Raw genomic sequence first — 12,466 nt, forward strand, 5'->3', positions numbered from 1 at the left:
AATGCAGGCCCAACACCGCTCGTTGCGGCATGGACACCTCGTTTTTGGCCCTGACTAGCATATGTACCTGCTAATGCTGCAGTGGCGTGGCATGCGCACACTCGTGTGCGCTTGTCTTTTTTTTTTGAAGATGAAAATTCTAGACATTCTTGTTTTGTTCAGGTAATATGTCAGCTTAACTATTCTTTTTTGACGTTCCCTGGTATGAATCTCAGAAACTTGCTGGTGTGGAATCAGGTAGCAGCAGCACCCAAGTTTTTTCTTCTTTTGAGCATATATAAGCAGCAGCACCCAAGTGGGCCGTTACAACCAGTTACCGGCCGATAATTGTGTCGACGGTTTGCTGGGCCTCCCATCCGCCTTCATTCTTCCCCGAGCTTTGCCTCTGATGCTGTAGCGCTACTGTTAACTCAACCCTCGACGCGGCGGCCGGCGGCGGCGCGCGCCTCTCCCCTCCGTCGGCGGCGGACGCGTCCAGACGGGTCGCGGCTCACCTATGCGGCTTCCCTTCCTCCTCAGAGCGCTGCTGCCACACACCCGCAGCCCGTCGCCGCCACCGCAGCACCACGAACCGACCATGGTCGCCGCCGCCGCCGCCTCCGCGTCCAAGGTCGATTCAATGATGGACAGGGTGGCGCTCGAGTGCGGCGGCGACATCTCCGCCTCCCAGGAGGAGATCCTCGCCAACGCCCCCTTCCTCGGCGGCGACAACGGCCTCCCCGCCTCAGCCCCCGACGACGACGAGGAGGTCTTCTCCACCCCTCCGGATGCCACCCAGCAGCAAGACGACACCGTCACCATGTGCACCCTCCCCTTCACCCCGACTCCGTCCGAGACGCCCGCGCCTCCCTCCGACGATGCCGAGGCGGTGCTCGCGCCTCCCTCCTCTAAGCCCCAGTCGCCTGCGCCTCCCTCTTCCAAGCCCCACTCGCCTGCGCCTGCCTCCTCCTCCGACGACGATGCGGCGCCCGTCAATCCGCGCCGCAAGCCTAGGATTTGCACCAGGAAGGTCAGGGGCGCCAGGATCCGTACCCCAACCCCGAGCCCCGAACAACAGCAACCAGAGCAACAGCCAGAGCCAGAGCAGCCGCCGCCGCAACCAGAGCAACCGGTCCATGTCGATCCTCTCGTCAGGGCGGTGCTCATGATCCCTACCAGAACCACCACTGCAGCTGGTACCGCTCCCGCCAGCAGCGGCAAGCAGGATGCCGTGGAGGACTTCCTGGCGCTCGCCCGTCAGAAAGGGCTTATCTAGCAGTCCCTGGCTGCCTGGTACAGTCCTGCATTTCTCTTCTCCTGAATTTCACATTTCTGATGCTTTCACTTGTCTCACCGCATGAAATTTCTCGGTGCAGGGCAGCACGGGTGCACTCTTCACCTGGATTGCCTTGGACTTTGTCACTGTATGTTGTTGAATCGACTATTCTGGTAGGGCCTGCCTTTTAAATGATTACTAGGTAGATATAGCCATGGGAATGTTGACGTTGGTACTTAGTAGTATCGTTTAAGGGATTACACTCATGTTATCGGTGTGTCTTATGCTTTGCAGTTTTGGTGTTCAGTGTCATGGCCAATCCAGCAATGCTTAGGTAGATGGTTTCCAATAGATTGCAGCAATTTTTCCTGCAAAAATGTTTATATATACTACAGAAATTTGGTACTTTTTGTTTATATATATCACGCTCCTTTCCTACTAGCATTTCTGCTGTGTGCACATAAATATGAGCTATTTCAGCTTTCGATGAATGGCGCGTCTCCACAAGTACTTTGTTCACACACACCATGGTTAGTGATGTTTTTTTTTTTTGAAGCTTTCACCGGGGGGGGGAGGATCCCCACCTGATGGTTAGTGATGTTTGTCTTGCTTCAAGATGCACTCAATTGCTAAATGCTAACATGCTTCCCATGGAGTAAAAGTAAAAGTGGGATGGGTCAACCCAGCAAACCCGCCTCCTGACCCACCAGAAAAATCATCTAATCCCGCTTTGGCACGGCAGGATCGGTGGCGTGGTCCATATATCCCGACATACCGCTGACTCGCTGAATCATGCAAGTAGACTGGTTGTATGGAGCAAATGGGGCTGTTGCATGCAATGATGTGGGCACTCCATTCTCTGCGATTGGTTGCACATGCAGAGATACAACGAATTAACCAACGGGACCCATGGGACTATGTGTCCCGCTAATCACATGTAGTCCTGGTGGCCAAGACTAGGCAGGAGACGGTCATCCCATACCCACGCCACCTGCATCGTTACCATGGAGCATAAACCAGGCCCTGATTCAAATTGCTTTTTACAAGTATTCACAAAACAATCTCCACTGTGTTGTTTCTTGGTTAAAAAACGGATATAAATTATTTATGATGTTTAACTCGGCTTTTGGTTCTGCTAATATCAACATTCACGTTAAATTTTTTGAAAAACTTCTTTCTATTGTAGAGGGTGCATGGCTGGTTGTCTTTAGTTTTCACCAATTTTACTAAATTCGTTTGATAGATCATTAAGATGACCATCAGTGCTTGTTGATTATTTGAGAAACCCAACATTCAAATAAATGAACCTTGGATACTTATTCGCTCATTGTCACATTGCTTATTTTCTCTTTGCTTGTTGTGTATTCTTTCTTTCTGTCATACGTGTAGTGTTTTTGGTGCACCATGGTTATATTGATGACAAAAAAATTATACAACTAACCTACACAACAGGGATTAGATAATAGTTCTTGTTTTAGCTTGTTAGATGAGTGATCAACTTGGATATTGTTCTTTCAGGTGTTGTCATCTTTGTTCTGGATATGTGGCAATTGTCCATGCATGTTTTTTTTAGCTGACTGGTTATCTTGTACGGAGTTTCTATACTTCATGCACCATCAGAGAACTAGCTAACTTTTACTGATTTTTTACTCGTTCTGCCTGTCATTTTGTCAAATTAAAGTACCCTTGAACATGTGCTTTCCCCTTAGATTGCTTTGCTTAGCACAATCAGCTATCATTTATTTATCGTTTCTGGTGTGACAATAGGGAGTTGCCTTGAATTTTGGGGACACTGCTACAATTATCCGGAAGGCCGTGAATGAGAATATTGGAACTCCATGAATGGAGACCGCTGCTTTTGTGCAAATGTGCTGTCCACGTGTACTATCATTGCTGGTGCTTGTCTTGCTGCAATCTGCACAGGATTGCTAACATACTTCCCATGGGACATCAACCAGGGCCTGATTCAGATTGCTGCTCTACATGTATTCACACGATCTTTTTCTCCACCGTGTTTAGCTGTTCATGGTTTAGAAAGAGGAACACACTGGTTACAGTGTTTAACTTGGCCTTTACTTCTGCTTTCAGAAGTACCACATCTCAGTGAAAAAGGAAAAAGAACTGTTCTGAATTCCTTTGATAGACCATTCAGATAAACATCGGTGCTTGTTGATTGATCGAGAAATTTAACATTGAAACAAATGAACCTTGCATACTTAATTGTTCACTTTTGCTATTCTACAGCTAGCTGTTTTTCGATTCGCCAACATTGGTTTTTCTGTCCGTTCGATTGTCACAAGCCCGTGTATCTTGATGTCATTTTCGGGCTCGTTCAATCCTGTTCGGGCTCTCCTATACCCGCTTGTCTCTCCGTGCCCGCTTATACCTTGTGCTTCATTCCAGCTCAGTCAGGGCGTTGAGTTTCCGCCGTAGTCTGTCTAGGAACTCTGGCATAGATAAAGAGGCAAGGCGCCTGGCGGAGCGAGTGGCACCGGCTAGAGAGGCCAGGGCACTCATTTCCTGTCATTTTTTTTACTGATCGTGTGTTGGGTATATCCGGTGCTTCCTGTTTATGGGGTGGTTTGGATCTCGGATTTTTGTTCTGCAGTGTTGGTGTTGGGAGTTTGGATCCATGATTTTCAGTTATGAGAGGGACGTCTGTGCCGTACTGCTGGGGCATGGAGAGCAGATAGGTTGAGGAAATCGGTAGGTAGTTGTTGTATACAGTTAGTAACTTGGTATGCTTGTATTTAGAAGCACTGTCTGTTTTCATCTATTTAAGCCAGTTGATCTACTAGAATATGTTTATTCTGAATTTTTATCTGGAACCTGATTGGATTGGTTGCTTGAGCTGATTGGCCAAAAGGCCCAAAACTGATGTTTATGCAAGCGTATTAGATTAAAGTTCATGCTTGAGGTAAGAATTGTACCTTGATGTGTTTTTTTCTGTCATTCATTTCTCCATTGTTCTCATAGATCTATTAATATTTTCCTGCCTTTTTTCATGTATGCATCAGATTATCTACCTTATTCTTAGTCTTGCCAGTTTGTGACCTATGTGGGATTGTCCTTTTCACTCAACCAAGGTGATGGTGTTTGCTTTAGTGCTGTCATTGGCAATGTAACCTTAGATGCATATAATTTAGAAACTAAGAAGTACTAAGAGTTCTTACCTTCTTTATATTTCTTCCTTTCTTAGTACCTTCGTTTTCTTCATTTTCTTTCTTGTTCTGCTTAACTTTCTTTTTCTCCATTATCAATTTCGTTAGTCTCTCTTGATAGAAGACATAAGTAACAGGAACAAGACTTTCCTCCATTATCAATTTCAGTTTTGGTGCTTTACTTCATTTCCTTTTAATGTTTGCCATCCGTCATTTTTCAGTTATAATTTTTTTATTCAGTTTGTCTTTTCATTCATCATTTCTTAGTTTTCTTGTCATTTTTTTATTTTTCTGCCATGTTATTCTCAGTTTTCGTCAATTATCTACCTTCTTATTATTAGTCTTGACAATTGTCTCATCATTCTTAATTTATCTGCCTTGTTATTCTCATTCTTGTCACTTAATTGTCCTTTTCATTATCTGATACCAGTTATCATTTCATCAGTGTTCAGAGGGAGTAGCAAAGATCATGTTCTTGGATGGCTTTGATCTGTTTTTTTTTTTTTAAAGATTGTTCAGATGAGTTAAGTGATGTTGATCCATTAGAAGCCCTTGCTTCAGTTGTGCACACAAGAAGTGTTGTGTTTTCACACCGGTCAGTGTTGATGTATGAGTGATCTATGTTCATGTGATTTTCTAGAAACCTATAGCAACTAGTATATGGTGATGGGTGTATGTATGCACTACTATTTTGACTCTACATCATCTACATGAGTTTGTAGAAATATAATGCCAGTTTTGACTGTATGAAGGTATGTATGCTATTCTACTCATACATCAATTTGACAATATGCTGTTTCTCTAATCTTGTTCATTTTTTAATTTACACTACGTACTATATTTTGTTTTGAGTGATAAACCGCTGTTGTGCTGTGGCTTTGTACACGCAGCCAGCAGCAACGAGGTAGCCCACTAACAACCATCCTTGTCAAAAAAACTTGAGCACTGTCCCACTTCTGGAAGCCTAGATAAACCCGTTAAGGAATTTCTCAGGTACCCTACCCGTTAGGCGCATAAAACAGCAGGGAAGTGTTACTGGTGATCTATAGTTTAAAAAATCTGATTGTTCATGAAAACAAAAACAGTGAGCTGTTCATTTCTTTTTAGATTGTTGCGTATTGTGCCTTTATCTCCTACTTGTAGCATTTCTTGTGCAACATGGTTGGACTGATGTCAGACATATAGAACATTTTTTCCGAAAATGGCAATGAGCCTGGCCTCTGCATCACTTATTCATATAGCCTTTATTGTAAAACATCATGGAACTAATATGCATGGCGGGATATAGATGTTTGTTGCTGGTTTTACCCTTGCTATATGAGTCTTGCCTTGATTGTTCTTCAGGTTTTGGCATCTTTGTTCCGGATATGTGCCAATCGTCAATGTGCATTTTATATTTTTGTTTGTGGAGAGTGTTGGGTTCTCCTGTATGTGCTTTCTATTCTCCATACCATCAGAGAGCAAGCTGACCTGCATTTATCTTTTGCTTGCCATGCATGTCATTTTATCGGATTAAAGTACAGTTGAACATGTGTTTTTTACTGGGATTGTTTTGCTTGGCACAGCCACCCCACCATTTATTTGTAGTTTCTTGTCTGCGAGAATTGGGAGCTGCCCGGAATTTTGGGTACAATGTGCTCCGATAATCTTACATTTCAGAATCAAATGAAAACAATTTATTGTCTTGATGAAATATTGGCATCTGGAGGTTGTTTTCTCAAAGCTTGTTATTGTGATGGAGTGAGCTTCACGCACCCATTGTCTTTGAAGCCGCGCCTCTACTCTCCAAGCCCTTTTCCTGTTTTTCACTGGCAGAGAAGGTGAAACGTGCATATCTATTATATATACCTAATAATAAAATTAGTGTATAATACAGTGCTTCGTCCCTACCTACATATAAAGTGTATTTGTTTTTGAGTGTATCAAAGGAGGTTGAGACCCTCGGCTTCTGCATTGAAGAATGTATATGTCATTTATTTAAATTTTATTTGATAAAAATCTGAGCCCACCATTTAACACCTATAAAACTGACAATTTGTAACATTGCCATCAGGGCCTTATTGTCTAAAAATAGACAACGCCGCACTAGCTAGGTACAAGGAGCATCAGAGTGTTCACCCTATGGTGAAATAGAAGCATACATCTGGTCTAGCAGATCTTTTGTGAGCGCCTCATGCACCCGCTCTGGAAGCCGTTACTGCCACCAACCGTTGAGCAATCTTAATGGCAGAACCCCCGCTGCCATGACCAGGGTTTTCACCGGCAGCCATGCAACTCGCTGCCGTAGCTAGACGTGAGATCATGAGATCCGCCACAACCTCGTCACGTGGTTATCTATTGTTGTTCTCCTTTCCGTAATTTTGTTTTATCATACAGTAGCCACCAGCCTGCTCTGCTTGGAGAATAGTGATCTCGCGCGTTACACCGTATCCTCCAGAAAGTGACATCTCCGATTGATTGTTTTTTCTTTTTTCCATCAAGCATCATCGATCGTCTCAATAGTCTAACATATGGGACGTTGCTATCCTTGCATCATCTAAGCATCTTGGCAGACTTGTGCCTGAATATTACTACCATGTCGGCACATAAAGATGGCACAGACTAACCATGAAAAGCGAACAAAAGAAGCTTGGAAGTTGAAACTATGTTATAACTGTCTTATTGCTAGCTCTCTGTTACTAGTAGTAATTTTATTTAAAATTTGCTGCTAAGCATGACGTTAAAAAAGTCACCTAATATTAGTGATGAAGCGACCACGGTTCCACATTAGCAGTACCCTTGAGTTTACAGTTGGTCACCAAGAAGGATCGAGAGCTCACTTACGTCTCTCGGATAAATCAGCTCGGTTGTGAGGGTAACGTGTACATGCCCTCCCTGTTTAGTTAGCTGCCCTGTCCTAAATCTTAACGGATAAGAAGCCTCTGGAGATATGCCTACATATTGTAAGCACGATTCCGACCTTAAGCATATCTGGTTATCTAAGGAAAGCAGAATCAGGACAATGATCGGTGCACTGAACAAGACATGCCTTTGATTAGTTTTCGTCATGGTCCCATCTCGAATGTCTCAAGTTTCAACTCGTGAATCGTGATGGGGCAATGGTGAATAGAGTACCATAACACTCGTTTTCGTTAGCTTTTGCAACGGCTCTTAGTTTAGTAGTTTGTTTCTCCGAACCTAAATGCATGTGTAACCATTTTGGTTACCTGCTGAAGTGCACTTATTTTTATTTTACTTATTTTTCAGAAAATTCACCTATCTATTGATAATCATCAACAATAGTAGTATAAAGAATTCTAAAAATAAAACAGTTATAAATAGATTCTTGAACCGCCTAGCGAAGACTTTAACTCTACTATAACTCTGTGCATCTCAGCTAAAATATATGCATATATGATCTGCGTCTTGGAACAACAAGAGTACAAGACACTAGTAACAAAAAGCAACCAAGCCACTAATTAAATAGTTATTAAGCTACTAGATTAGAATTCAGTAGTCCATTTGGCTCCTTCGTAGCAACTAAAGAGACCTATCGGAATCAATGTCCACGCATACGGCCAAAAGTCCAAGCGTAGCATCATAAATCGGCAGCGAATTGCACCGTCGGGCCGGCACACGCTCTCCATTCCTGGCTCCTTGTTTGTCCGGAGTTCAGCCATGGCGCCGGTTGGTTATTATTGGAAGGTTTAATTTACCACCTAATCTTTCAGGCGACTGCAGAACCTTGGAATGGTCTGGCCTTGAGCAGAACCGCATATGTTAGTGGTCAGTTAAGGTTAGTTTGGTTGCTCTTATGTATTTCCCCCCTTTTTATTCATTTGACTGTTGCTAGATGAACATGGGTTTGAGTCTTTTTTATTGCACTATGATTAAATGCCCACGAAGTTTTTGGTTGTATGAGGGCACCATTTATGCCCATATTGTTTGGTTGCGCACAATTTGGGTTTTTGAGCTAGGGTGATGCAAAGTAAGGCGTTTGGGAGTCCGCATAAATCTCAATGTGGGTAATCTTGAACCGCTATGTGGTGAGCTTACCAACTAGCAATTCAGGGTTTAAGATCTTACAAATGATCAGGCACGCTTACAACAACATCAAACGCACAATCCACATCACTAGGCCAACAATAATGAGGTCCTTGATCTTACTACACCGCCCTGAGTTGCACCGTTTGAAGCGACATAGTTGCTACTCTATTGAGCTAAGAACTCCGAGGAAGATTTTTCTGCCACCTCTCAAGTCTTATACCCTTTATGGAAGTTATGCTCGTAACCGTCACGTGTGGGCTGCACTCCTCCGCTGACTTCTAGACTCGTGTAACCTTCCCGTCATACAGACGTTCCAATTGTCTCCTCGAACCACGGAGGATGAACAACAAGATGAAAATGTTTGACTTCTCCTAAAATAGATGGACCGGTAAAACCTCCAAAACCAAAAATACAATAAGTTTTTCATCTTAAAACCTTTTTTTTTTTGGTAAACTAGAGCTTGTAATGAAAGTAACCACAAGATCTAACTCCTCACATGAATAAGTTCCAAATAACAACCTAGAAATATGTTGCCAAGAATGCAAAGGTTTGAGCTCTCTCTGAACGATACGATAAATATACTAATAGGAGAGCCCCTCTCGATAGTACAACAAACTATCATATAAACCGGTCACCCAACTAACACCACGAGATCGGAAAGAAAGAAACCCTATCAATAACAAACTTTATCGAGATTGATGATGATGTTCTTGCTTGTCCTCTTCAAGATGGAACACTTTCTTGGATGTGCTTGCTCGGTGAAGTTTGCGGATTGCTCCCCCATGCTCCAAGATGTGAGAACCTCTTCTTCAACATATCTTCACATATCCATGCTAAGCATAAGGACATCAAGCTTCAAGCATGTGCACTCTTCAAGATGGTTTATTTTGAACTTGCGCTTCATTTCTTATTTCATCATGATGTTGATGTCTTGAAGGTACACACAAGAGCTCGGTCCATCTTCTTCTTGTTATTCTTCAAGACATGCTTTCAGCATGATCTACTTCCGCGTGGCCATTCTTTGGATCACCCCTTGAACAACTTGGCCATCACTTGATCTTATTCACTTTCTTCATCTATCAATCCTGATGCCACTTTAAGAATGGACTAAGAACAAATCCTACAATTATAACTCAATGCAAACATTAATCCATAGATATTATCATCAATTACCAAAATCACATATGGGAACACCATGCACTTTCAGTCTCCTCATTCTTGTAATTGATGACAATCTCTTTGAAAGGGTTTATGTAAGGAAACTAAATAACAAAACTGGTTGCACTAACATCAAATACTACAAAAGTATGTGATGTTAGTGGAACCACCATATATAGAGCAAACTCCCCCACAATATATGCATGTGTAAATGAATTTGAATTCGATTGCATATATTTCCAACCGAGTATTTTTTTACGATCTTTCGTCCTTAATATAGAGCAAACTCCCCCACTTATTAACTTCCTCCGAGTATCTTTTTTAAAATCTTTCGTCCTTAATATATGAGTGAAATAAAATTCACATATATAATAACAAATACTCGGAGGAAGTTAAACTATATTAACGACGAAAGATCGTAAAAAAAGATAACAAAGATGAAGAAGCATCAACAAATGAACAAGCAATAATAATATCCAAACAACCAAATGCCAAAAGAAGATATTATGATAATAATGAAATGTTGCTCTAAATAAAATGAGGAAGCTCCCCAAGTTTCGTGCATAAATTAGAATTTTGCACTTGACTATATCATTTAGAACACAACACATGTGCAAGGAATCGTAGATAAGAAAAGAAGCATATCATTTGCAACAAGGAAATGGTTGAGACACATGAAAAGAGGCAACATAGGAAAATTCAACCAAAAAATGTGAGAGACGTGGCAAAGCATATTCTAAGATTAGTACAAAGATGAGTCATCATCAACATAGTCTTCAAAGAATCTGAAACAAAATGCTTAGCATGACCTCCCACCATCCCAGATAAAAATAAGATATAAAAAAACAAAGTCATGTAATATACCAATAAGATCTTTGCATGAAAGCAAAGGCAAAAGGCTCAATTATTATATCATTGTACATTAATGAACTTCAAACACAAACACATGAAAGACATGAAAAATATCAACAAGGGAAAAGAATATGGTTGGGATGCTTTGAGAAAGAAAAAAAGTAACACAAACAAAGTATACCAAATAAAAAAGAAACTAGATGTGCAATTTCATCAATAGTACGCATGTGTGCATTTTCATGGATTGATATGCAATATAATTGCTACATTGTCATGTTTAGAATCGGTGAACCATGTACATGATTTAATATACTTCGAAAATATGCACCCATCTCAACTTACTCGCATTGGCAATAAAGATGTTTCATTAAAACCTTTGCAAGAACCACAAAATTTCCAAATAAAGATGCATGCAAAGAAACAACCCACAAGGATGGATGCCACAAAATAATGCATGAGGGAGAAACTTGTTACCGAGATAGCATTGGTGTGGATGTAGTACATATGAGTTTATCATCATAGATTGTCTCCAATAAAAATTTGGGCATCAGTTTTTCCTTGTGAATGAGATGAGCATCCAATGCTTCTCCAACGTACCTAAAACAAACTTCAAGTATAAAATGATCTCCAAACTAATTGGGTCTGAAGTAGTTAGATAAACTACAAAACATAGGACAAATTCCACATAATTATGTGAATATAGATATGAAACTAAATTTCATGAACATTTTACCCGATATAGAATTTGATGGATTTTACCCTATATATAATGAAAGCAACCATGACATAAGATATACATGTAGTAAATATGCATGCATAAGACTTTCAAGAACCGAACATGATACAATTTGGACATAAAACCAAATAAAACATGACCCCCCATAAAAGTGACAAGACGAATGGCTATGCAAACTATATCAAAGAATCAAATCCCCAAAATATTTAACCAAAAGATCAACAAGTGAATAGAACAAAAGAGAAAGAGTAAAAAGAAGATAAATAAAACGCACAAGCTCAAATACTTTTGTCGATGTTATTTCCTTTGTTTCCTATGCGGAAAAGGCAAAGGAAATTTTGCAAAAAAGCAACATCAGTTCCAACAGTTTGAATCCAAGTTTTGGTGAGACTCCAAACAAAACGATGAGCAAAGTGATTGTAAAACTAGATACATTTTGGATGTATCACTGGATTAGGGCTAGAGTTTAGCTTGTCGGGACCAGATAAGAAGGGGACAAGGAAGCAGTTAGAGGGAGGATTGGGGGAGGGGGCACAAAGGACTGGCGGAGGCGGTGATTTTGAGGAGGGCGGTGCGACGAGGTGACACAGTAGTGGTGGTAGCAGGCGGTTAGGCCGACAAGGCAGGGGATTAATGGCGAGCACGCTAGCAGCAATGATGGTAAGCAGCGGATTAGTTCGTGCTAGAAGAGGGCGCAAATGCGACGATGGTGAAGTTCTCTCGGCGGAGACGAGGTTCCGAGATGGATCTTGGCCCACATGATTTCTCTTTAGGCGGCAAGGCAACCACACGCGGCTTAAGGCAACATACATGAGCCCCCTTCAAGCTGGCAGCCCCTCGCTTAAACCATGACACTAAGTGTGCCTAATCTTGACTACAATGAAATGTATACTTGAATCACTAGGCCCTTCAAGCATGCACGTGTCTGAAGGCTTCCCACTGCCACGGGCTCCTTTCTACCAAGCCGACCTGACATGTTGACCTTAACGTAGGCCCATGACCGCTCGTTGCATCTTGGCCCTTGCATATTTGGCCCCTGACCGACCTTCCTAAGCTAGCAGTTCTGCAGCGACATGGGAGTTCATGTATGACGACCTAGTCGGCACGCACCACACGCCGCACACTCGAGGCGGGGTTATTGGGCCAGCCCAAGGCTTTTTTGCTTTTCCTTTTTTCTGTTGTTTATTTTCTTTTCCATTTTTTGTGTTTTCTTCAAGTTGAACATGTTTTTAATCTGAAACAACTTTCAGAATCTGAACATTTTTTAAATTTGAGCAC

The 12,466-nt window shown here is 41.8% G+C and overlaps 1 protein-coding gene across 2 annotated transcripts; it reads left to right on the forward strand.

The window, feature by feature from the left end:
• The first annotated feature begins 316 nt into the window (after nucleotides 1-316).
• Nucleotides 317-3,264, forward strand: LOC127297188 (uncharacterized). 2 transcript variants are annotated; one of them, XM_051327483.1, is made up of 2 exons: nucleotides 317-1,272; nucleotides 1,361-3,264. In XM_051327483.1, exon 1 carries the CDS (start codon nucleotides 497-499, stop codon nucleotides 1,253-1,255), a length of 759 nt encoding a protein of 252 aa, XP_051183443.1. In that variant the 5' UTR covers nucleotides 317-496; the 3' UTR covers nucleotides 1,256-1,272; nucleotides 1,361-3,264. The 2 variants fall into 2 exon arrangements, with proteins under 2 accessions (XP_051183443.1, XP_051183441.1); XM_051327481.1 differs by having other exon boundaries at nucleotides 319-1,272; nucleotides 1,356-3,264.
• Nucleotides 3,265-12,466: the final 9,202 nt, after the last annotated feature.

Source organism: Lolium perenne, chromosome 4, assembly GCF_019359855.2.
Source record: "Lolium perenne isolate Kyuss_39 chromosome 4, Kyuss_2.0, whole genome shotgun sequence".
Lineage (NCBI taxonomy): Eukaryota > Viridiplantae > Streptophyta > Magnoliopsida > Poales > Poaceae > Lolium > Lolium perenne.